The following is a 19,351-nucleotide window of genomic DNA, read 5'->3' on the forward strand; positions in this document are numbered from 1 at the left end:
AACTGCTTATTGTGAATAAAAGGAAATGAACAGATCAACTGAGATTCATTTTGTATCATGTTCAGCTGCAAAATGACACTTAACCACTATTTGTCACTGAACCTTTAAGTAACTAATTAAGTAACTGACTACGCTAAGGAACCAGTTTAGATTAGATAGATGAGATCTCATGCACCACTAAGGAACCAGAATATATCAAACTTCTATAGAACCAGAGGCTTGTTGTGTTTTTCTTCACATTCTGAATCATCGCTTTCATCATCACCTCAACTGTGTAAAGATTTAACTATTTGAATTTATATGGAATAACGAAGCTGTTGATTTAAGAAAATATTTATAAAATGGGAGAAACATTTCAGGAACTTTTAAACTGAAAAGATGAACTTGATTTGATTGAAAAAGGATTGTTTTATTGTGACAAGGTTTAACTCTTAAAACAGACATTATAACAAATGGTTTATTTCTAATAACAGTTTTCATTGAACATGTCATATTTCATCTGTCCCTGTGTCAAAACCTTGCTACGATATAATTAAGGACAGTAATTATTAAAGTAAACCAACCCTGATATCAATGAGAACTTGATGTGTTTCTCTAAGTGGAAGGTCACAGTCTGATTTCCCTCCAGAATAATCATCTGCTGATGAACAGTGTGTGAAAGGCAGCGAACCCTGACCCTGACCCTGACCCTAATAAGCACAAAAACATGATCCAAATTACATTTTTTTTCAATTGCATAAACGCTAAAATCCAAAGTATTACACAATTATCTAAACCTTACACTCAAGGAGCAAAACATGGGCCCAGATCTGAACCACTATCAGCACAATGTCAGACTCACACTTTTTGCAAAACAATACACACAGTGATTTGCAAAACACTAACTTGTAGACACACCAATCAGGTTTAAGCATTATACAAAAGCAGCAGGTGAGTTCACCTGACTTCAACCAAAATGTAAGGAGTTAGAAGAGGAAGAAGAGTGAGGGTGAGAGGGGGAATCCACAGAGGAGGAGAAGGAGAAGGAGAAGGAGAAGGAGAAGGAGAAGGAGAAGGAGAAGGAGAAGGAGAAGGAGAAGGAGAAGGAGAAGGAGAAGGAGAAGGAGAAGGAGAAGGAGAAGGAGAGGCTGAAGGATCTGGACTCAGAGTTCAGATCTCAGCAGATCAGTGAAATCTGTCATTGTGACCTGAACTGGAATCAGAATCTTCTGCTTGTCTGATATTTGCTGAGCTTACAGTGTTATGCACACTCCTGTAGTAGCATGAAAACTGGGACATGTTTTGTTGTGATTCTCCATGTTGACATGTTGACTGATTTGGGAATATGGAGAGAAATAAATCATATTTTCATGAGTCTGCAGCATTGGTCTTGTGAAGTGTTTGGTGAATTTATTGTCTTTGTGCACTTCCTCTGTGTACTTCACTTACAGGACTCTAATCACTGAGAACTGGAATTGCTAAAAGTGTTTGAGGTTAGCAGCAGCAGTGTATAACTGGCTCAAACAGAATTAAGTCATATAAAGCGTGTGTGTTTCATATGGTAACAAAATATGGTTTTGATAAATTAGTGTATAGTTTTTACAAGAGTGTTTCATTTTGCAAAGGATCTGAGGTGTTGTGCGGATTGTGTGTAGTGTTTTGAAACACCGGGCCCTGTTTTGAAAATCATGCTTAAACAATCGAGAAAAACTGTAAACACGATTCTGCTGAACTCTGAGTCCAGGGGTCTCATTTATAAAAGAGTGCGTAGGATTCATACTAAAAGTGTACGTACGTACCAAAGCCGGCAATGCCGTACGCAAAAGTGTTATGCAATAGGAGTAGAGTTGACGTTGGCTAATTATTCATAATCATGAAATATGATTATTAAAATAATAAAATTATTTTATTAAAGATAATTAAAAATGATAAGGCCATCACTTAACAATAGTAAAATAATTAATTAGAAATGATAAGGTTATCCATTAAGAATAGTTAAATAATTAATGAAAACAATAAAATTATCAATTAAGAATGATACAATCTGTAATATTTACTTATCGTAGCGGGGCACCACCCTGGTTACAGGGACCAACGAGTCAAACTATAAATATCAGTCTCATATGATATTGGTTAAATTAATAATCTTAATAGTTAATATTAACGATTACTTAATAAACAGTGAAGGCTTCTAAGTTCGAGCACAGGCAATCATAATCCAGCTGCAATCACATACATATGCACAAATAATCACAGACTACAGATACTTTAATTACAAAAGTATTTATTAAAAAGGGGAAATGAAGTTATAATGTTATTCAATGATTTATCATTTAACAAGCTCCGATATTTCAAAGATAAACACAGCAGCAGCACTTAACAGAATTCAGAAAATACATGTAACCTGCGGTCTACCTATGTATGTCTGTCTCTATGTGTGTGTCTGTGTCAAAGTGTCTCTCTGTGTGTATGTGTCTATGTGTGTGTATGTGAAATAAAGTTAGTGTTATTTAATGATTTATCCTTTTAACAAACTCCCATATTTCAAAGATCACAACAGCAGCAGCATTTATCACAATTTAGAAAAACACATGTATTCATCTATGTGTATCTGTGTGTGTGTGCATCTGTCTGTGTCTATCAAAGTGTGTGTGTGTGTGTGTGTGTGTGCGAGAGAAAGAGAGAAAAGGAAGGGGGCGTGGCGATGACGCAGTCACATCTAAGATGGAGGCCGATCATGATTCGTGGAATCAAGGCCTAAAAACTCTCAAAATGGCGGATTGACTACAAAACAAGATGGCGGAGCCGTTATGAATTTAGAGCCAGGATGGGAGGAGAGAGAGAGAGGAGGCGTGGCAATAATAGACTCAAAATGGTGGGTTAACTTGCGTTATTCAAGATGGAGTCTATGTTAATGACACCATGTGGCCGGAGCTCACACTGGTGGTCGTCACATGAATTACACAAAGGAAATTTCAGACAAAGAGAATTCTTATCTCTGCTTGGCTTTGGGGGCCGAATGGTTTCCAGATGTGTTCAGCCTCTCTGAATATAGATTTAACTATGTTACATGAACTGTATTCTAAATACAGATCGGAAGTGTGTATAGGTCGGTTTAGAAGGAGAGAGAGAGAGAGAGAGAGAGAGAGAGAGAAAACATGTAAGGAGAGTTCAAAGAAGCTCTTAAAAATACGCCAGAGATAGATTAACAGTGATTCACCCCTCAGCCCTCAAGCGAACGTTGTGGGCCGAGGTTCTGATCGGTGAAATCACTGCAGACTCACACAGACGTTAACAGTGCGGGCGGAGGCGCTTCTCACGGCCCTATTCACTGCAACACAAAACATTGCCATCAAACCGGAAACCGGAAGTGTCTGGCTCGGAGTAGTGGCCGGCTAAAACAATGGAACACGGAGGTTCCACCAACAACATACACTCAAGTATTAAATCAATACGCTACGTATTAAAACTAACATCTGCCCAGACAACATAAGCCTCTCTTACTGTAACCATGGTTTCGTGGGGTGCATGCGCGTTGGCGCGAATCTCCCGGAGGTTCAGTGAATCGCTTGAAGTCTCTCAGGCGGGCTCTCGTGAGCACCGCAGCTGGGCCGGAGCCGATCCGTCGTGCTCCGTGGCGAGATGAGGTTTCGTCTTCTTCTGCAGCAGCGGAGCTCGTGCTCACTCACAGGAACGTGCGGCTGCTTGTAGCCGTTGTAGATCGTGTTGGGAGAAGAATAAAAGTAAAGTCCGTGTCTCACTCGTCCCGAGTGAGATTCCTGTTTGTCTTTTCAAGTTAAAACAGCAAAAGTCTTTTCAAAATAAAACTTTGACTGAGATGAAAGAAGAATACTGGAATGAGTTAAAATAAATGTTTTATCGCCTCCATTAGTTTACTGAGTCGTCTGGTAAAGCCTCGGGAGGCCTAGTGGTAACTTCAGCGTTGGAGTAGAAAAAGAGAACAAAGAGTTAGTTGCCTCCTTAAGTTGCTGGGTTAACTAGTGAGACCCCGGGGGGGGGTCTCGTTGTCACGTCAGCATCGGAGTAAAAAGAGAGAGGTTTCTGGGAGCACAGCCTTTTTAAGTCATGTTCCAGGTGACTCCCCCCTGGGAGGAGGGGTCAGGGGTCAGTGTGGCCCCCGGCCAATTAACTATCAGAATTTGGCCCCAAGGGGCGGGCTTCACCCTCAGTGGAAGTCTCAGGTTTCATTTAGGTCTCAGCAGAGCTGATTGCAGCATCTCCCACCAGGGCCTGCTGCTGGGGGGGGTTTGGGGTGTCGACACCCCGGAACACTCTAGGGCTGGTCTCAGGATCGCGTTTAGGCCTCAAGTTTTATGGGCCTTTGTTGAAAACTCAGATCACTGGGCCTCAGTCCCAACAGTTATTTAATGATTCATCATTTTAACAAACTCCAATATTTCAAAGATAACAGCAGCAGCAGCACTTATCACAATTCAGAAACACATGTGAAACCTATGGATTATGTATGTCTGTCTGTGTCTATGTGTCCGTGTGTGTGTGTGTGTGTGTGTGTGGGTGTGTGTGTGTGTGTGTGTGTGTGAAAGAGAGAGAGAGAGGTGTGGCAATGACGTATGACGCAGTCACGTGGGGACGTGGTCTTGTCACATCCAAGATGGCGGCCAAAATGATTCATGGAATTATTGGGGCCGGAAAACTCTCAAAATGGTGGTGACTACAAACAAAATGGCGGAGCCGCTTTGGAATTTAGAGCCAGAATGGAGGGAGGGAGGGTCTAGAGATGAATAATCTTCTATGGCCGCCGGACCACATGTGAGACACAAAGGATGAGGTAGAACAAAGGATTCTTTGTCCTAGCTTAGCTTTGGCGTCAAAATGGCGGCGAGATGCGTTCAGGCCCTCTAAATATAGATTTAACTATGTGACGTGAACTGTATAAATACAGATCGGAACGTGTGTAAGCAGGTTTAGGAGAAGAGAGAGAGAGAGAGAGAGCATGCAAGGAATTCGGTCTTTCAAGTTAAAATAACAAAAGGTTCCTATCAAAATAAAATCTGACTGAAGATAAAATAAAAATTAAAACAAAAGTCTGTGAATCGCCCCCTTTAGCAGCTGGAACATCTGGAAAGACCCGGGGGTCTGGTTCAAAAGTCTTTAAGCAGGGAATGGCTGAAACAAAAGTGGTAATCGCCTCCTTTAGTTACTGGGTTCTCTGGTCAGGCCTGGAGAGGTCTGGTTACAACGTCAGTACAGGAAAAATGGCAAAGTTTTCTGTGAGCACAGCGGTTTTGTTCTACCTGAGGAGTTCCTGCCTCCTCAGGAAGTGGTCATGGGCTTCAGTTGGCTCTCAGCCAATGAGATGTCAGGGTACGACCTTAGTGGGCGGGGATTCGACCTCAGTGGGCGTTTCAGGGTCACAGTTGGGGTTCTCTTGATGGACACCCGAGATGCTTCCCCCACCAAGGAGAGGCTCCACGTTGTCTGAGGAAGGTGTGAATTAAGAGTGAAAACTGGTTGAACTGGTTTCAGCTGGGCCTACAGGCCGCAGTTTTATTGCCCTTTGTTTGGAGGTCAGATCTCAGGACTTCACCCCCCAACAAAAGATAATTCCGATTTATAAAACCGTGCGCACGCTCACCTGAACGCAATGTTCACCGTCCACCTGGAAACGTTTGTTCGTGGATCTCCACGACCCTCCACACGCCCACTTTCCACCATAAATGGTCAATGCAAAGCACGGCGTGAATATTAAATGATGCTGCTGACCAATGGGTTTCCACCGTGAGTCCTGACGGAGTCACCGCATCAAGCGATGAGAAGAGGAAGTGAAACTTTCTGACACTGACATCGAGGTGTTTGTTAGTGAGGTGGAGGTGAAGAGCGACTTTATGGGACAGCAGTGATGTCACTAATAAAGAAAATACACTGATACTCTGCTGCTGCTGTGGATAACACAATGTGTGAGATCAGACATCACATAACACAATGTGTGAGATCAGACATCACATAACACACTGTGTGAGATCAGACATCACATAACACACTGTGTGAGATCAGACATCACATAACACAATGTGTGAGATCAGACATCACATAACACACTGTGTGAGATCAGACATCACATAACACACTGTGTGAGATCAGACATCACTGAACCCTCACTTCCTCCTCGTCCTTCCAGTCACGTGCACACATCGAGCAGAACCCCGCTCCGGTGTCACAGCAGTATTTATTTTTATTTTTATTTATAAAAGGCTCGTGTGGAGCAGATACGTTGCGCGAGCAAAACTAAGCTGCTGGTTTTAATGTAAATTATGAATTGGATCAATAATCTGCTGCAGTTCACCACCTCACGTCTGTGTCGCCGTTTTCCCGTCAAGTTTGTTTTCATAAATCCCAACGTTGGCGTGAGAGGTGGTGCACGTTTCAGGCCCGTTTAGTGCGAACGCAGCGGTTATAAATGAGACCCCAGGTGTGTGATAACAGGAGTTGGAGTTCAGCAGCCATGAAACCTCCTGACAGTCTCCACCTGCTGAGAACCAGCGACGGGTCGTTACAGACAAGCAGAAGATTCTGTTTCCAGTTCAGGTCACGATGACAGATTTCACTGTAGATCTGCTGAGATCTGAACTCTGAGTCCAGATCCTTCAGCCTCTCCTTCTCCTTCTCCTTCTCCTTCTCCTTCTCCTTCTCCTTCTCCTTCTCCTTCTCCTCCTCTGTGGAGGATCTGAACTCTGAGTCCAGATCCTTCAGCCTCAATCTGAGGTTCAGGGTCAACTAGAGCTGCACGGATTCATCTGATCAATGTTGTCCAGTTCTTCTTTGAGCACGTTCTCCTCTTGCTTCAGGTCTTCCTCCTCCTCCTCCTCTTCCTCTTCCTCTTCCTCTTCCTCTTCCTCTTCCTCTTCCTCTTCCTCTTCCTCTTCCTCTTCCTCTTCCTCCTCCTCTTCCTCTACCTCGGCCTCCTCCTCCTCTTCCTCCTCCTCCTCCTCCTCCTCCTCCTCCTCCTCCTCCTCCTCCTCCTCTTCCTCTACCTCCACTTGGCCTCTTCCTCTTCTCATGTGTTTTTGCACCTGATGGCTGTTGAACCAATTGGCTCATGGGGGGGGGGGTTCAGCTGAGGTGACGTCAGCTCGGAGGAGAACGTTATAAAACACGAGAGCAGGTGGATTCTGTCGAGGAGATGAAGTGTCTGACTCTGTTTCTTCTTTGGTTCTGATTCAGTTTCACCATGAACAGCTCTGTGTCCACCCCCCCCATTGACTTCAGAATCTACGGCTCTCTGGGTCTGGATCAGTTTGCACTTGTCGTTTGTGTCTTTGTCTTCTACATTTCCGGACTGTGTGTGAACGTGGTCCTTGTTGTGGTGGTTTGTGTGGAGTCTCGTCTCCACAGGCCCATGTACGTGTTGCTGGTGAACCTGTCTCTGAGTGGACTGATGGGCAGCTCCTCCGTCTGTCCCATCGTCCTCAGACATCTCGTGAGCGGCTGCCGGGAAACGTCTCTGACTGGATGTTTGACACAAGTGTTTTTCACCAACGTGTACGCCGGCTGTATGTTTTGTATCTTAGCTCTGATGGCCTACGACCGGTACGTCTCCATCTGTAAACCTCTGCTGTACCACTCCATCATGACGCCAGTGAAGGTCACACTGATGCTGACCCTGGTTTATGTCTCCCTCAGCTGCAGCTCAGCCGTCCAGGTTTACCTGACGTCCTCGATCCCTCTGTGCGAACACGCGGTGGATAAACTCATTTGTGACAGTTTGGTGATTTCAAAGCTTTCTTGTAAACGGACGACTCTGATCAGCGTGTTCGGTTTGTGCTGCGCTGTCTGTGTCATCATCTTCCCCTGCGTCCTGGTCCTCCTGTCCTACCTCCACATCTTCAAGGTCACCCTGAGGTCGTCTCCGGAGGGTCGGAGACGAGCGCTGCAGACGTGCGCGCCTCACTTACTCACCTTCCTCAACTTCTCTGTGGCCTCCTTCTTTGGAGTCGTTTCTAGTCGTCTGACTTATGAAGTTCCAAAAGCTGTGAATATTTTCATCTGTATGAATTTCTTTGCCATCCCTCCTCTGCTCCATCCCATAATTTATGGTATCAAAATGAAAGAGATCCGGCAAAGTTTAAACAAAATGATAAAAGATAAAATACTACAACTGCGAGTTTGTCAGGATTTACGTCAGACTGTCAAAAAGGTTTAGTGTCAATAAAGTTCACTGACTGCTGATTGTTGTCTCCTCCCGTCTGAACGTTTGATCATTTATAATTATATCATTTATTACAATGTATTATATTTGAATATATTATATTATAAGACACTACACAAACTTCAGCGTTAAGGGAAAGTGATGAAGTGCTGTTGAAGTGAGTCTCCGGTAGTGTGTGGTCACGTCCCTGACTCGTGACTGTTAGAAGGACGCCCCCTGCTGCTCACTCTGCAGCAGTGACACGTTGGCCTCTTGGATGGAGACTGAAGGGACCGCGGGGGGGGGGGGACAGATACAATGAATACTATTTACTGATATTGTTTGGCATCAGAAAGGAAAGTTTATGTTTGTGCTGGAAATTGATTTGATGGTTGAATTATAATCTGGTTCAACACATGTGTCCAGAATAAACCAGAATAAACCAGTTGTGAGTTTCTGGTTTGTGATCAAACACGTTTCACCGGGAGAATCCCAGTCAGGACCAGTGTCCCAGTGAGACCCCACCATGAAGCTCGGGTTCAGCCACGTGGACATTTCCCTTCAACCAGGAACCGAACAAAGAAACAGGAAATGTCTCCGAGTCCTCCACTTGTCCACTCGTCAACTTGTCCACTCGTCAACTTGTCCACTCGTCCAACTCGACAGGGTTGGTGTTAGTGTTAGTGTTAGTGTTAGTGTTAGTGTTAGTGTTAGTGTTAGCCCTTACACTAACACTAACCCTGTCGAGGATATTTGAATGAATATATGAATATGAATAATGAATATATCTCGTCCACTCAGACAGAGTTAGTGTTAGTGTTAGTGTTAGTGTTAGTGTTAGTGTTAGTGTTAGTGTTAGTGTAACCCACATCCTGAGAGAAAATATCAATTCAGATATATTATCACGTTGTAGGTTCAGTGACCCGAGGCTTTTATTTTGACCTGTATTATTTGTTGCTATGTCCCAGTCGTTTGGTCCCTCAACTTCCTGTGGGGGACACCAGGTCACATTGGACTGGTCCTGCTTCTGTAACCATGGCGACAGCGTGTGTCCTCCCGTGGTTCCCTGCGGCTGCTAATTGGCCGTTAGTGAAGCTGCCTCTGGCCTCCAGTGTCCAGACGTCCACACAGACTCTGTCCTCTGGGTCTCATTAGTGAGACATGATGAAACAAGCTCAAACAGGTGCATGCTGGGAAGTTTCCACTAACTCTGAGGCAAACTTCACTTCAGCCACATTCTCCTGAGGAGGAAGAAGAGGAAGAGGAAGAAGAAGAAGAAGAAGAAGAAGAAGAAGAAGAAGAAGAAGAAGAAGAAGAAGAAGAAGAAGAAGAAGAAGAAGAAGAAGAAGAAGAAGAAGAAGACTTTTTTTATTTTATTTTTCACTTTTGAATAACGTGTCAAAGTAAATCTTAATCATTCCATTATGTGGAAAAGAAAGGATAAAACATTCCATGCACACACACATCACACACCAACCCTTAAGTTAAAAGATTGTAAAAAAATGTAAAACCAGAGACTGGTTGTCCCCCAGTGAGCACAGGACCTGAGTTTTTAATTTATTTTATTTGGCTCATATAATTATATTTACTCATATATTTAACAGGTTTTATTATTGTTGAGTGGTTAAAAACAAATATGATGATTAGACAGTTCGCACAGTGAGCATCAGCGTTGGTGGTATAGTGGTGAGCATAGCTGCCTTCCAAGCAGTTGACCCGGGTTCGATTCCCGGCCAACGCAGCCGTTTTACCACTGAGACCTAGAGTCCGTCTGTCCTAGAGCGACACCTGGCGTCAGGACTTATTAAGATTAAAATAACCAAAACAATTACCATAGCTGTTATTAGGGCCCGAGCACTGACATCAAAGGTGAAAGGTGAGACCCTATTGAAATTGTAAGGATTATTATTATTATTATTATTATTATTATTATTCAGGCAAATGAATTGGCTTTTTGAGGGCTTTACCATGCTCAACTTCTTACCAAAATTTGCAGAAGGTTAGAAAGTGGTGAAAATGTACGTATTCTGGAGGAATTTTTAATGGGCGTCGCAAAATGGCTCAACGGTGCCCCCCGAGACCCCCGAGACCCCTGGAACGTGTTCACATTGACCGGTCTTCACAAAAATCGATATACAGGTGTTTCATGACCAGACAAACAAAAAAGTCTTCAGGTGCAAGTGGAAAAACACAACAGGAAGCCTGCTAGTTTGCATTTAGTGGCCATTTTGGCCATATTCCACATTTTTACTTTGATGTACTTGTACCAGGGCTTTCATCAGATTCAATTATACTTATTATGTAATAATGACGTCATGATTATCATACGTGTATTATTGAATATGTTCAAATATTGTCCTTATTACTGGTACATTGTTATTGTTGTCTATTGTTATGAAGAAAACATGATCCACTGATTGTCAGGACAGGTGACACTGACAGCTACTGTCCGCCGGGGGGCGCTGCTTGTAACAGCTCTTCTTTAGAAAGATTCAAACTGCAGACAGGAAGCAGCTGTTATGGGACCCGGAAGTGATTCTGTATTAGAGGCTGAAAGGCGCCGAGGCACGCGTCCTGTTATTGTCCCCGGTAACTGTCCCCGGTATCTGTTTCCGGAACCTGTCCCCGGTATCTGTCTCCGGTAACTGTCCCCGGTAACTGTCTCCGGAGCCTGTCCCCGGTAACTGTCCCCGGTAACTGTCCCCGGAACCTGTCCCCGGTATCTGTCTCCGGAACCTGTCCCCGGTAACTGTCCCCGGTAACTGTCCCCGGAATCTGTCCCCGGTTCCCCCAGAATCCCGGAGCGGGTCCCCGCGGAAGTGTCGTCATGGCGACGGGAGGCGGCGCTGCTCCTCCTCAGGTCGGTGATGTTGAAGAAGACGCGTCACAGCTGCTGTTTCCTAAAGGTCAGTGTCTAAAGATCCAACCAGACGAGGTCCACTTCAGACCAGGTCCACGTCAGACCAGGTCCACGTCAGACCAGGTCTGCATCACGCAGAGTGAGAGTGAAGACGAGAGAAAGAACCGGAAATAAGAAAATATCACAGATCTATAGAATCTAGATCAGCTGATCACCACTGAACCCTCGTCTCCTCCTCATCCCGAACCCGAACCCTTCACCTGCTTCCATCTGCAGCTTCACGCTCCAGAGTCACGGCAGCATTTATTGATTTAGAGCATCGGAGCGGTTCCTTCACATCAGTGGATCCTCATCTCCTCTGGGACTGAAGGTTCCTTCACTTCCTGTGAGTGATCTCCATGTCGCTCTGTGGCTCAGTCACTTCCTGTGAGTGACCTCTAGGTCGCTCTGTGGCTCAGTCACTTCCTGTGAGTGACCTCTAGGTCGCTCAGTGGCTCAGTCACTTCCTGTGAGTGATCTCCAGGTCGCTCTGTGGCTCAGTCACTTCCTGTGAGTGACCTCCAGGTCGCTCTGTGGCTCAGTAACTTCCTGTGAGTGATCTCCAGGTCGCTCTGTGGCTCAGTCACTTCCTGTGAGTGACCTCTAGGTCGCTCTGTGGCTCAGTCACTTCCTGTGAGTGATCTCCAGGTCGCTCTGTGGCTCAGTCACTTCCTGTGAGTGACCTCCAGGTCGCTCTGTGGCTCAGTAACTTCCTGTGAGTGATCTCCAGGTCGCTCTGTGGCTCAGTCACTTCCTGTGAGTGATCTCCAGGTCGCTCTGTGGCTCAGTCACTTCCTGTGAGTGACCTCCAGGTCGCTCTGTGGCTCAGTCACTTCCTGTGAGTGATCTCCAGGTCGCTCTGTGGCTCAGTCACTTCCTGTGAGTGATCTCCAGGTCGCTCTGTGGCTCAGTCACTTCCTGTGAGTGATCTCCAGGTCGCTCTGTGGCTCAGTCACTTCCTGTGAGTGATCTCCAGGTCGCTCTGTGGCTCAGTCACTTCCTGTGAGTGATCTCCAGGTCGCTCTGTGGCTCAGTCACTTCCTGTGAGTGATCTCCAGGTCGCTCTGTGGCTCAGTCACTTCCTGTGAGTGACCTCCAGGTCGCTCTGTGGCTCAGTAACTTCCTGTGAGTGATCTCCAGGTCGCTCTGTGGCTCAGTCACTTCCTGTGAGTGATCTCCAGGTCGCTCTGTGGCTCAGTCACTTCCTGTGAGTGACCTCCAGGTCGCTCTGTGGCTCAGTCACTTCCTGTGAGTGATCTCCAGGTCGCTCTGTGGCTCAGTCACTTCCTGTGAGTGATCTCCAGGTCGCTCTGTGGCTCAGTCACTTCCTGTGAGTGATCTCCAGGTCGCTCTGTGGCTCAGTCACTTCCTGTGAGTGATCTCCAGGTCGCTCTGTGGCTCAGTCACTTCCTGTGAGTGATCTCCAGGTCGCTCTGTGGCTCAGTCACTTCCTGTGAGTGATCTCCAGGTCGCTCTGTGGCTCAGTCACTTCCTGTGAGTGATCTCCAGGTCGCTCTGTGGCTCAGTCACTTCCTGTGAGTGATCTCCAGGTCGCTCTGTGGCTCAGTCACTTCCTGTGAGTGATCTCCAGGTCGCTCTGTGGCTCAGTCACTTCCTGTGAGTGATCTGATGATACACGCACAGTGTGAAGATATTATTAAAAACTATTAATGACTCGGCTCCGTAACTCCGCTGTCTAATCGATTCTGAACGTAATTTGCTGTAAGTTGTTTTATATATTTTTAATTCAAAACTAAACTGTTGGATTTAATGTAAATTATGAATTGGATCAATAATCTGCTTCAGTTCACCTCCTCACGTCTGCGTCTCCAAAACGTTCGTACGCATCAGGTCAGAGTTTGCGTTGAAATACGCAAATGTTCCCGTCAAGTTTGTTTTTATAAATCCCAACGTTGGCGTGAGAAGTGGCGTCCGCACGTTTCAGGCCCGTTTAGTGCGCACGGTTCTACATGAGACCCCAGACCAGGTCAGACCAGGTCCAGACCAGAGCAGGTCCAGAGCAGGTCTAGAGCAGGTCCAGACCAGGTCCAGACCACAGCAGATCAGACCAGGTCCAGACCAGAGCAGGTCCAGAGCAGGTCCAGAGCAGGTCCAGAGCAGGTCCAGAGCAGATCAGAGCAGGTCCAGAGCAGGTCCAGAGCAGGTCCAGAGCAGATCAGAGCAGATCAGAGCAGGTCCAGAGCAGGTCCAGAGCAGGTCCAGAGCAGGTCCAGAGCAGATCAGAGCAGGTCCAGAGCAGGTCCAGAGCAGATCAGAGCAGGTCCAGAGCAGGTCCAGAGCAGATCAGACCAGGTCCAGATCAGAGCAGGTCCAGAGCAGGTCCAGAGCAGGTCCAGAGCAGATCAGAGCAGGTCCAGAGCAGATCAGAGCAGGTCCAGAGCAGGTCCCGGCTGACGTGTGCTTGTGTTCCAGAGTTTGAGAACGCGGAGACGCTGCTGAACTCGGAGGTGCACATGCTGCTGGAGCACAGGAAGCAGCAGAACGAGAGCGCCGAGGACGAGCAGGAGCTGTCCGAGGTCTTCATGAAGACGCTGAACTACACGGCTCGGTTCAGCCGCTTCAAGAACAGAGAGACCATCACGGCCGTGCGCAGGTACCCCCTCCCACCTGGTGACCTCTGCCTGATCCAAGATAAGCAGGAGTTTGTGCTCTGACCCCCCCCCCCCCCTTTCAGTCTTCTCCTGCAGAAGAAACTTCATAAGTTCGAGTTGTCGAGTTTAGCGAACCTGTGTCCGGAGGCTGCGGAGGAGGCCAAGGCTCTGATCCCCAGGTACTAATCAAAGTATTAATATCACACATCTGATCAAAGTATTAATATCACTCATCTGATCAACACATCTGATCAAAGTATTAATATCACATGATCAAAGTATTAATATCACATGATCAAAGTATTAATATCACACATGATCAAAGTATTAATATCACATGATCAAAGTATTAATATCACACATCTGATCAAAGTATTAATATCACTCATCTGATCAAAGTATTAATATCACACATCTGATCAAAGTATTAATATCACTCATCTGATCAAAGTATTAATATCACTCATCTGATCAAAGTATTAATATCACTCATCTGATCAAAGTATTAATATCACTCATCTGATCAAAGTATTAATATCACTCATCGAACAAAGTATTAATATCACTCATCGATCAAAGTATTAATATCACACATCTGATCAAAGTATTAATATCACTCATTTGATCAAAGTATTAATATCACACATCTGATCAAAGTATTAATATCACTCATCTGATCAAAGTATTAATATCACTCATCTGATCAAAGTATTAATATCACTCATCTGATCAAAGTATTAATATCACTCATCTGATCAAAGTATTAATATCACACATCTGATCAAAGTATTAATATCACTCATCTGATCAAAGTATTAATATCACACATCTGATCAAAGTATTAATATCACACATCTGATCAAAGTATTAATATCACTCATCTGATCAAAGTATTAATATCACTCATCTGATCAAAGTATTAATATCACTCATCTGATCAAAGTATTAATATCACTCATCTGATCAAAGTATTAATATCACTCATCTGATCAAAGTATTAATATCACTCATCTGATCAGTCACCTGCTTCTGGAACTCTGTAAACCAAATCTGTTTGATCTGTTCTCAGTCTGGAGGGACGCTTCGAGGACGAGGAGCTGCAGCAGATCCTCGACGACATCCAGACCAAGAGGAGCTTCCAGTACTGAGACCGGGTCCTGAACCAGTGCTGAGACCAGGACCTGAATCAGTACTGAGACCAGGACCTGAACCACTCTCTGGTCTCAGGTGGTCTTGGATTGTCTTGGACAGATTGATAATCGGTCACTCTCCATGTTTTCACTTTACTTCTACAACAATAAACCTTGTTTTGTGCTTTTCTAGCTGATGAGTCCGGTTTGTGTCACACATCAGACGAGAGGAACTATTGAAATTGTTACAAACACCTGAAACAGTTCAAACATTCACAGTTTGTTGTCAGAGCTGATTTGTTTTTATATTTAGAAAATATCCAGAGTCACTTTTCATGTTTCATCAAATCGACTGATTCATGTTTTCATTTTCTTTACATTCGTTCAGTTTTTGTTGTTTTCCTGTGACGTGTCAACTTCTGGACCTTCAGGAGAATCTGGGTCCGTCTCCTCAGACGTTCACGCAGTACGCAGCTCTGTCCTCCGAGTCCTGCAGAGCCTCCGAGTCCTCCGAGTCCTGCAGAGCCTCCGAGTCCTCCGAGTCCTGCAGAGCCTCCGGCAGGACGCCACAGGACGTCCTCGCCATCCGCACCGAGCTCCTGCCGAACAGCGTCCGCTCGTAGTCCATCAGCTGCCGCCAGAACCCAGCGTTGGGTCTGATGAAGGGTCGCTGATCCAGAACCTGCTCATGGGCCCGACGGAGGCTGAGACCCTCACACCTGAAACACAGACCAGAACCCGATCAAAGTCTGAAATGACCACACAGACCCTGGCGGTTTCCGACTCCGGGTCGGGGGGGGGGGGGGTGTCACCTCATCAGGTAGGCCATGACCAGGGCGGGGGAGCGGCTCCTGCCGGCGGTGCAGTGGACCAGCGTGGCCCCGGTGTGGTTCTGACGGATCCGTTCAGCCACAGAGTCAAAGTAGTGGCTCAGGGGGGCGTGAGGGCGGTCCTGGACCGGGACGGGGAGGACCTGCAGGTCCAGCTGAGGGTAGGCCACGCCCTCCAGCCCACTGGCGTTCACGACGAGCGTGATGTTCCTGCTGCTCAACACACAGGCGTTCAGAGCCGAGTCCAGATCACTGAGGAACACACCTGGTCTCACCTGGGACACCGCCATGACCCCCCCCACCGGCTGCTGCTGCCACAGGGAATCAGACAACACGTGGAACATTCAAATCATTGGTTTAAATTCTATTTATCTGAAAGTTAAACATGTCTGTGACTGATCCGCCAGCAGGGGGCGGTGTCACCACACCGGAGGTTTCAGGTTCTGTTTTACTGAACGAACTTTAAACGTGAATCTGTAGCAAGAACTGGATCAATAACAATAACAAGTTTCATCAAGTGAATTAAAAACCAGTCGAACCGGAAACGGGACGTCACGTGACGATGAGTCAGCAACTATTCGAATAGATCACTTTCTGTTCCGGTCTCATCCGGATTCACGTCCAGGTAGGACTCGCTCCAGTTAACTACAACTAACTCTGTTTAACCTGCTTCAACCCGAGCGAACCGGATCTGACCTGGTTCAACCCGAGCGAACTAAATCTGACCTGGTTCAACCCGAGCGAACTAAATCCGACCTGGTTCAACCCGAGCGAACTAAATCTGACCTGGTTCAACCCGAGCTAAGGCAGCAGACCCGGACCACCTGCGGGCTTTTCTTGTTGTTGTTTGTTTTGCTTTTACATTAAGGACACGCGACATGTAAACATCCGGTGTAAACATTTATGAACTCAACTCAAATATGCAGACGGAACCAAGAGTCAGTTCCCGGGAGGAAGATTTACAGTGTGACACAAAGCTCTTCAGCTGCGTTCACGACCGCTCGGATATTTCTCCTGTTTCCTCCTCGTGTCAAGAATCGACAACAACAAAATAAAAGCTCCGCTGCAGAAACTGTGGTTTGTGCTTTTACGTGAGGAAATAACGAAGCTTCAACTCGTGTTAAACAAGTTTATAATTTAATTTGACTCATTTTCTCAATGAAAACCACCAAGGTCCACACATGTCACAGGTCATATGACACAGGTCACAGGTCATATGACACAGGTCACAGGTCATATGACAGAGGTCACAGGTCATATGACACAGGTCACATGACACTTTCATGTGAACCTTGTTCCGCTCTTTAAACTCGACTCATCAGAAGTTTTGTTTCTTAACAGAATAAAATGCTTCTTCATCATCAGTCAGTTTGTTTTTCATGTGATTTTATGATCGGACTCGTTTCAGATGTTTTTTTAGTCCAGTCGTTAAATCTGATTCTGATTCTGACGCAGACGACTTGAAAATGCAGAAGAACAAATGTTCGACAGGAGCTCAGGTGAGCGTTCGGACCCAGGAGAGCGTCCTGCCTCAGGTCCGGTACCATCCATCCATCCAGACTCCTGGAGATGGAGCAAGGCCCAAAACCACTCAAACAACTGACACCAGAACCAGTAAGACACAAAGGACCAGACCTGGAGCTGAGCACCCCACCCACACCGGGAGCCAACATCTGGACAACACCACCCGGCCTGATCTGGTTCCTACAGCAAGACCTCATCCTGGTGGTGGACGGAAACCCCGTTCTCAGACCCCCGATCAGAAACCGAAGAAGAAACTAGTTCAGACGTCTGCCACAGATCCAGGTCCTTCTCAAAAAGCAGATCAGTTCTCCAACAGAGCCTGTCCCAGACCCGAGCAGGTTCCTCCGGGTCTGGGGGTCCAGGTAGACAGGGCTGTGGTGGACGAGGTGGAGGTTCTGACCCGTGGACAGAGGACCAACCCGGACTGGTTCTCTTGGAGGAGGAACCGGATCACAGCCTCTGTGGCTCATAGCGTCGCTCACTGCCGCTTCGTTCAAGGCAAGAGCCAAGCCCCGCCCACCTGCTACCTGACTGCTATCACAGGTAAGCCACACCCTCTTACACCTTGTGCAAATAACTGATCCGGACAGAACCTTTGATATTTCTGTCAGGAGTTAAAACTGGTTTCAGGATGAGTGAGTAGTTCTTCATCAGCGCCTCTGATTGGACAGGTGAGGGCCGCAGGGTCCGGACCCGGGCGATGAGCTGGGGCGTCGACATGGAGGCCGAGGCCGTCCGCAGGTACCAGGTCAGCGCCCCCGTGACCCCAGAGGTCAACACCAGAACACCTCAAACACGGGAAGAGCGTTACATGATGAGTTGAGTAACAGTGATAAAAGTGATGATGTCATTCTGCAGGAAGTCAAGAGTGCGGCGTTGGGTCGGCCGGTCACGGTTCAGGACTGCGGTCTGTTCGTCGACGCCCAGCGGCCGTGGTTGGCTGCGAGTCCTGATGGGATTGTGAGGGACAGCCTGACTGGCCAATGGCTGCTGGAGGTCAAGTGTCCCTACAAACACAGACAGAGCCGTGTGGAGGACGCCTGCAGGGACGACCCTGGCTTCTGTCTGGAGATACAGGACGGAGACGGACGTGAGGCTGTACCGGTACATTGTCTCCTTCCTGTAGTTTGTCTCCTTCCTGTTGTTAAACTGAGTTAGTCCATCGCCCGTCCTGTCCTCGTTTCATGTCCTTTATCTGTCCTCGACTTCCAGCCTCACTTGTCCTCGTCTCTAACATTATCTCTAACGTCCCCTCGTTGTCTTCCTGTCCCAGTGTCCACTCTACCATCTGAAGACGTCTCACAGTTACTTCACACAGATCCAGTGTCAGCTGGCGGTGACCGGCCTGCGACGGGCCGATCTCGTCCTCTTCACAACAAAGGAGACAGCCATCGTCCCGGTGACCTTTGACCCTGACATGTGGGGGGAGACGGTGTCCAGACTTGAGATGTTCTACAGGGACGCTGTCCTCCCTCACCTCCGTGAGAAGATGCAGCGAGAGACGTCCGCAGCCTGGACACCAGAGCAGTAGAGACGCCACCAACTCGCCACTGGTCATGTGACCTTCTGACCTCCCAGTCTGTGTCATCAAATGTTCACTCTGACCTTTGGAAATAAACTCATTTCCTCAGATGTTTGTCATTCTCAGTGACCTTTGACCTGATCAGTTCATCCTGACAGTCACATGACCAACCTGACCAATGAGCATCAGCCAATCAGAGCTAAGAGATGTGTCCATGTCATTTCCAGTTCATAAATTAAATTACTTTTTTCCAAAGCTACTTACAATAAATGCATTCAGCATCTGTGAGGGGTTCGTGCCCGGGGACACGCGGCAGGCCGCTGGGACTGAGCATCGAACCGCCGACCTTCTGGTTGGAGGACGACCGCTCGACCCCTCCTGAATAAAGCGTTTATCAACCCGAGCAGGCAGGGTCACGTGATGTGAACAGGAAGTAGATTGTCTCCTCTGCAGTTGGTTGCTTAGTGACGAGCTTGGAACTGACAGGAAGTGTTAGCAACGCTTTGGATTCATTGCTGGTCGTCGAGTCATGTGACTGATAAGAACCAATCAGGAAGAGAACGTGATCGTCATCATTTTCATAAGTATCTGTTCAGACGAAAACACAGTTTTCAAACTAAAATGAGACAAGTTTCTGATTCAGAGGCTGGAGAACTGAACAGGTGTAACCATAGCAACAGTGGGGAGT

The 19,351-nt window shown here is 46.7% G+C and overlaps 4 protein-coding genes and 1 non-coding gene across 10 annotated transcripts; 4 read left to right on the top strand and 1 right to left on the bottom strand.

The window, feature by feature from the left end:
• The first annotated feature begins 7,189 nt into the window (after positions 1-7,189).
• Positions 7,190-8,161, top strand: or60a1 (odorant receptor, family 60, subfamily A, member 1). The gene has a single exon (XM_061072660.1). It carries the CDS (start codon positions 7,190-7,192, stop codon positions 8,159-8,161), a length of 972 nt encoding a protein of 323 aa, XP_060928643.1.
• Positions 8,162-9,815: 1,654 nt separating this feature from the next.
• Positions 9,816-9,887, top strand: trnag-ucc (transfer RNA glycine (anticodon UCC)). Its single transcript has one exon. It is a non-coding gene; the product is annotated as a tRNA-Gly (tRNA).
• Positions 9,888-10,668: 781 nt separating this feature from the next.
• On the top strand, positions 10,669-14,979 carry polr2d (RNA polymerase II subunit D). Its single transcript, XM_061073880.1, has 4 exons — positions 10,669-11,052; positions 13,479-13,659; positions 13,741-13,836; positions 14,727-14,979. Exons 1-4 carry the CDS (start codon positions 10,974-10,976, stop codon positions 14,803-14,805), a joined length of 435 nt encoding a protein of 144 aa, XP_060929863.1. The 5' UTR covers positions 10,669-10,973; the 3' UTR covers positions 14,806-14,979.
• Positions 14,980-15,066: 87 nt separating this feature from the next.
• On the bottom strand, positions 15,067-16,586 carry LOC133004013 (dual specificity protein phosphatase 14-like). Of its 6 annotated transcripts, none has more exons than XM_061073878.1 (4): positions 16,404-16,555; positions 15,600-15,925; positions 15,341-15,506; positions 15,067-15,286 (listed from the first exon to the last, which is right to left on the bottom strand). In XM_061073878.1, exons 2-4 carry the CDS (start codon positions 15,905-15,907, stop codon positions 15,239-15,241), a joined length of 522 nt encoding a protein of 173 aa, XP_060929861.1. In that variant the 5' UTR covers positions 15,908-15,925; positions 16,404-16,555; the 3' UTR covers positions 15,067-15,238. The 6 variants fall into 6 exon arrangements, with proteins under 6 accessions (XP_060929861.1, XP_060929860.1, XP_060929856.1 ...); XM_061073877.1 differs by having other exon boundaries at positions 15,067-15,268; positions 15,314-15,506; XM_061073873.1 differs by having other exon boundaries at positions 15,067-15,506; positions 16,532-16,586.
• Positions 15,979-18,771, top strand: LOC133003994 (uncharacterized). The gene is made up of 5 exons (XM_061073843.1): positions 15,979-16,242; positions 17,073-17,684; positions 17,813-17,889; positions 18,000-18,245; positions 18,415-18,771. The coding sequence occupies exons 2-5, from the start codon at positions 17,084-17,086 to the stop codon at positions 18,670-18,672; spliced, it is 1,182 nt and encodes a 393-aa protein (XP_060929826.1). The 5' UTR covers positions 15,979-16,242; positions 17,073-17,083; the 3' UTR covers positions 18,673-18,771.
• Positions 18,772-19,351: the final 580 nt, after the last annotated feature.

Source organism: Limanda limanda, chromosome 6, assembly GCF_963576545.1.
Source record: "Limanda limanda chromosome 6, fLimLim1.1, whole genome shotgun sequence".
NCBI classification, from domain to species: Eukaryota; Metazoa; Chordata; class Actinopteri; order Pleuronectiformes; family Pleuronectidae; genus Limanda; species Limanda limanda.

Excerpts from the sequence above, each read along its gene's own strand:
- or60a1 (XM_061072660.1), top strand. The coding sequence starts at position 7,190 with ATGAACAGCTCTGTGTCCACCCCCCCCATTGACTTCAGAATCTACGGC.
- polr2d (XM_061073880.1), top strand. The coding sequence starts at position 10,974 with ATGGCGACGGGAGGCGGCGCTGCTCCTCCTCAGGTCGGTGATGTTGAA. Across the intron at positions 11,053-13,478 it reads ACAGCTGCTGTTTCCTAAAG|AGTTTGAGAACGCGGAGACG; the intron begins GTCAGTGTCTAA and ends CTTGTGTTCCAG. Across the intron at positions 13,660-13,740 it reads ACCATCACGGCCGTGCGCAG|TCTTCTCCTGCAGAAGAAAC; the intron begins GTACCCCCTCCC and ends CCCCCCTTTCAG.
- LOC133004013 (XM_061073873.1), bottom strand. The coding sequence starts at position 15,907 with ATGGCGGTGTCCCAGGTGAGACCAGGTGTGTTCCTCAGTGATCTGGAC. Across the intron at positions 15,507-15,599 it reads GTCATGGCCTACCTGATGAG|GTGTGAGGGTCTCAGCCTCC; the intron begins GTGACACCCCCC and ends TCTGTGTTTCAG.
- LOC133003994 (XM_061073843.1), top strand. The coding sequence starts at position 17,084 with ATGCAGAAGAACAAATGTTCGACAGGAGCTCAGGTGAGCGTTCGGACC. Across the intron at positions 17,685-17,812 it reads CTACCTGACTGCTATCACAG|GTGAGGGCCGCAGGGTCCGG; the intron begins GTAAGCCACACC and ends CTGATTGGACAG. Across the intron at positions 17,890-17,999 it reads AGGCCGTCCGCAGGTACCAG|GAAGTCAAGAGTGCGGCGTT; the intron begins GTCAGCGCCCCC and ends GTCATTCTGCAG.